The 4,312-nt window shown below is 47.4% G+C and overlaps 1 protein-coding gene across 1 annotated transcript in view; it reads right to left on the bottom strand.

The window, feature by feature from the left end:
* Positions 1–391: 391 nt before the first annotated feature.
* Positions 392–4,312, bottom strand: part of GRIA3 (glutamate receptor, ionotropic, AMPA 3) — a 148,100-nt gene continuing 144,179 nt past the window's right edge. The window contains exons 14-16 of the mRNA XM_010142354.1: positions 3,651–3,765; positions 1,229–1,476; positions 392–634 (exon numbers count right to left, since the gene is read on the bottom strand). Coding sequence (XP_010140656.1) covers positions 3,730–3,765 — 36 coding nt within the window. The 3' untranslated portion in view covers positions 392–634; positions 1,229–1,476; positions 3,651–3,729. The remainder of the gene's footprint in view (positions 635–1,228; positions 1,477–3,650; positions 3,766–4,312) is intronic.

The raw sequence follows: 4,312 nt of genomic DNA, 5'->3' as shown, positions 1-4,312 counted from the left end.
CACGCAGCAGATTTCTGAGGCTTTGTGTCAGGAGGAGTTTCATAATTTGATACGATTGGGGTGGCTGATGAAACCGGCTGCGGTTTGCTTTCAGGACACAAGTTCATTTACTGTGCAGTGGTATCAAAGAATGGCTTTTGTTGCACTGATTTTTTTACAAGAATTTTTTTCCACATACTAAAATCTTGTTACCAGTCCTTTCCTTCTTTCTTTTTTCCCCCCTCTTTTTCTCTTTTTTCCTCTTTTCCTCCTTTTTCTATTTTCTTATTTTCTCTTTTCTTTTTTCTCTTTTTATTTTTCTTTTCTTTTTTCTTTTCTTCTCTTTTTCTCTTTTTCCATTTTCCTCTCTTTTTCCCCCTCTTTTCTCTCTTTTTTTCTCTTTTTTCTTTTTCTTTTTTCAAGCAAAGCAAGAATATTTCGGTGATGGTTTGCATTGTTGTGAGTCTCAGAGTCTTCCATAAGGCACTGAAGGAAAAAAAAAATCAGTTTTTCCTATTAAAAGTACATTGCACCATCATCAATGCGTGTCATGCCTGACACCTCGGAGAGAGTACGACTGGCTCAGGCGGTTCGAATCCGTGAAGTAGCCACATTCTCTGCTGCTTCTCCTCTTGCGTGCTGTCAGGGTGAGGATCTATAATAAAACCAGAAAGATTTCATCACTGCCTGGCAGTGAGGGGCAGGGAAGCTCAGCCTGGGGAGAGGCCTCATCTGTGGGTGATGGGCTGACCAGGCTCTTCCAGAGTCGTTTTTCAGCAATTCAGCTCTGCTTCTCCTGCTTCAGAAATCATGATTTCTAGAGCAGACTTTTTTGTCCTATCGTAGATTTCTTTTAAACTTCCTAAAAACACTTACCTGACCCCATTATGGCTTAGAAACAAAGGGTGAAAGGTCACTAGCAAGAGATGTGAATTCTGATTACAGCAACTTGAAAAGCAACTAACAAAACAGTTTTCTACAATGTACTGAACCAGCACGAGGGTGGAGAGGAGTTCCTCACTTCGGCACGAAGCCAGCTACCACTGCGTGTCACACAGCACGGTACCAAGCTTACTTCTGCTCAGGGCAGAAATTTAAATCACTTCTACTCTGAGACTGCCACCAGAGGATGGTTCAAAAGCCCTTCTGCAGCAGCCCACTGACGCACACAACAAAGCACCGCACGCAGCTTAGAAAAGAAAGGAAGGAAGAAAACCCAGTGGGTGTTGCTCCCGGCCCGTCGCCGTACCCCTAGATTTTCACACTCTCTGTGCCGTACACGTTGTAGCCTTCTCTGTACGTAGCGTAATTCTGGGTGTTGGTGGCGGGAGCGGGTTTGAAGTTCTGCGTGTTCTTGGTGAGTTTCATTCGCTTGGACTCGGCCCGAGACTTGTAGCAGAACTCGATCAGTGCCACCATCATGGCCAGCCCGAGGCCTCCGACAAGGATATAGAAAACCCCAGCAACATTGCTCAGGCTCAGAGCGCTCGTCTTGTCCTAAGAGAAACGAGCCACGCCGTTAGTTTGGCTGTGAGGAGCAGACAGACAGACAGAGAACAGGCTACTTTGCACTTAGTCCTAGCTGGAGTAACTACACTGGTGGCGTTCAGTGCCCCGCTCGTGGACCAGTGCTGTCCCCCCCAGCCCCGGCAGCCCGGCGCTGCGCAGCAGTGACTGCTCGGTCTCCCAGCTTTTGGTGGGCAAAACCCTGGCTGACTCCAAGACGATGAGATTTTTTTGGCCACTGATTTCCCCAGGCCTTCAGCGTCCCAGAGCAAGCCCGTCTATGGCTGAGCATCTCTGGTGGCAAAGGCACCTTGGGACAGCTCTGACGGGGAAAGCGGTGGCCGCGTAAACAGCAGGTTTTACAGAAGGCCATTATAAAACAAAACAAAACAAAACAAAAAAAAGAAAAACCCAGACCGCTACACACTTGCTTTTGGTGAATGTAGAAAAAATTACTGAGATGCTGCTAAGCTTATCTACCTTTTTTTCAACAGTTAGGAAAAAAGAAACAAACCACCCTAGGAAGACGGTCAGTTACTTTAAGGTCAAGCAGCAGAGCCCTGAGCTAACCTAGCACCTTCGGTGACCAAGGGGGCGCGAGTCACTGGATAAGACCAGTCACCATAACACAAAAAGTGCTGGCCAGGGTTTACCTTCCTTCAGTACATGTCAGCTGGGGCAGAAGGCTTGCATTTTTAACCGCAGGATTCTGGGTAAACAGAGCTGCAACCCTTTTTGCTGCTGTGGCTGCGTGCAGGAATCGCTGCTGGCAGGAACAGCCCCTGGCCGGGCTGCCACGTCACGTCACGCCACGCCAGCCCGGCCAGAGCAACCTGCAGCAAGGGGCTGTGCCCAGGGAAGACACTTGCTGATGGAGCTCAGCTTACGAGTATCTCAGGGACAGCAGAACTCGTGTGTAGTCAGAATAAAACACGATCTACCTGGTGTCTGTGCGTTTCCCAGACAGTCTGGCCAGCTGCAGTCGTAGCAAACAGCCCGCCAGTTCCCTAAAGATACTACTGATTCACACCTCTTCTCCGTGCCAGTGTCCTTGTGCATTCAGCCCACCAGCCCAAATTTATCTCACAGAACGGCTCCAGTGTTGTGCCCTGAGCAGCTTCCAGTCCAGCTGAAATCAATGAATTTTTACAATTGGCTTCGATGGAACTTGAAATTGTCCTCTGACACCGAGAGGGTGCTTCCAAATTATAGTTTTCTGTTTGAATGATCATAGCGAGCCCTTCCAAAGGCACCAGGGGAGTCAGCCACTCGACTGCGACTGATTTCAGCTGGAGCTGGATTTCTCCTCCTCTCGGTGCCTTTGAAAACATCGTTCACCAAGCCCAGCACTTCTACAGTGTCCTTCTCCTCAACGGCTCTACAAGCATTAAAACAAAAAGAGAAATCCTCTGTGTTTACTTTTAACTGAATGGTGTAAATAAAGATTTCCTGCCATTTAAACGTGTAGCTACTGGACTGATGTGTCCCCTCAGGGGTGGGATCTCCACTGGGGTCTGCTGAGGTCCTGCCCGAGGAGCTGCTGGGGGCTGGCTGGCCCTGCGGCATGGCTGGCGTGGGACAGGGCAGCACAGCAGCAAAATGGTTCAAAGCAGAATAAAACACACTGTACGGCATTTATGTATTGAATCACCAATAGTATTTCTAGATTAAAAAAAAAAATCAAACCAATTTCAAACTGAATTGGGAAATAGGGCAGGAAGGGTCTGCCCTGAAATTGTCCACCCTTAGCAAGCACGTGACTGTTTCCCAAACTGACATGTAGAGAATCTAAGCCACAATTTTGAAACAAAAAAGTGTTTTTTCAATAGAACTAAAAATAAGAGAAGATGCTGGCCCAAATAATACACGAGCTGTGCTGAAACGTGCACATTTAAACAAAGATACCAGCTTGGGAGGCTTTGGGGGCTTCTCTTTCCGTGTTTTTCTAGTAAGATACTCAAATAGTAAAACATACTTACAACTACAGCCTGTTACTGCGTAAAAGAAAAATGCTGTCACGTTCAGAGACTTAATTATTTTTTTCTACTCTTTTCTTTCAACCTTCAAAATGTAAATACCAACTTTTGAAAGTCATTCTCTGTATAAACAAACAGCGGGTCAAAACGTGATTGCTAATCAGTACAAAAAGACCTTCAGCGACTGACCTTACTTCCGGAGTCCTTGGCTCCACATTCACCCTTATCGTACCACCATTTGTTTTTCAGCTTGTCTAAGATGCCTTGTTCACTGAGTTTCAATACTGCAAGGTTTACAGGAGTTCTTCACGTGGGAAATAACATAAATAACATTATATTATGTTATTTTATGTTATTCAATCTTTACACTACTTTAAAACTATACAAAGCGATAAAGCAGGGTTCCTGGCCACAAAGTATTTACACTGCAGGCAACTGGATCATCCCCTTAAGTTAACGCTAGAGCATCGCTAGATTACCAGGTCCTGCCCATATCGCTTTGAGTAATCGGCACTCACTGTTAAATGAAGGCAGCAGAAACAACGCAAGGCCAATTCCCCACTTTGGTGCAACCCCAGGCGTTGGCAGTAGCTTTACGGCTCACGGTGGCTTTGATCGAGCAGGACCCCTCGTATCGCACTAACAGACAGCAAGCCCCACAAACCAGCCGGGCGGCTGCAGGTAAACCAGCACCGGCGGATCCAGGACCCCGGGCAGCCCCCACACCCGGGGTGTGTGTGTGTGGGTGTGTGTGTGCGCAGAGCAAAAACCCCCGGGTGGGTGTCACGGAGGGAGGTTTTGCCAGGCTGTTTCCCTGCTGGCAGTGGTTTCTCCAGCTGCTGCAGCCGCTG

Source organism: Buceros rhinoceros, unplaced genomic scaffold (genome assembly GCF_000710305.1).
Source record: "Buceros rhinoceros silvestris isolate BGI_N320 unplaced genomic scaffold, ASM71030v1 scaffold10468, whole genome shotgun sequence".
In the NCBI taxonomy this organism is placed as follows: Eukaryota; Metazoa; Chordata; class Aves; order Bucerotiformes; family Bucerotidae; genus Buceros; species Buceros rhinoceros.
The sequence above is the reverse complement of the archived record's forward strand: the minus strand, read 5'-3'. Positions and strand labels throughout refer to the sequence as shown.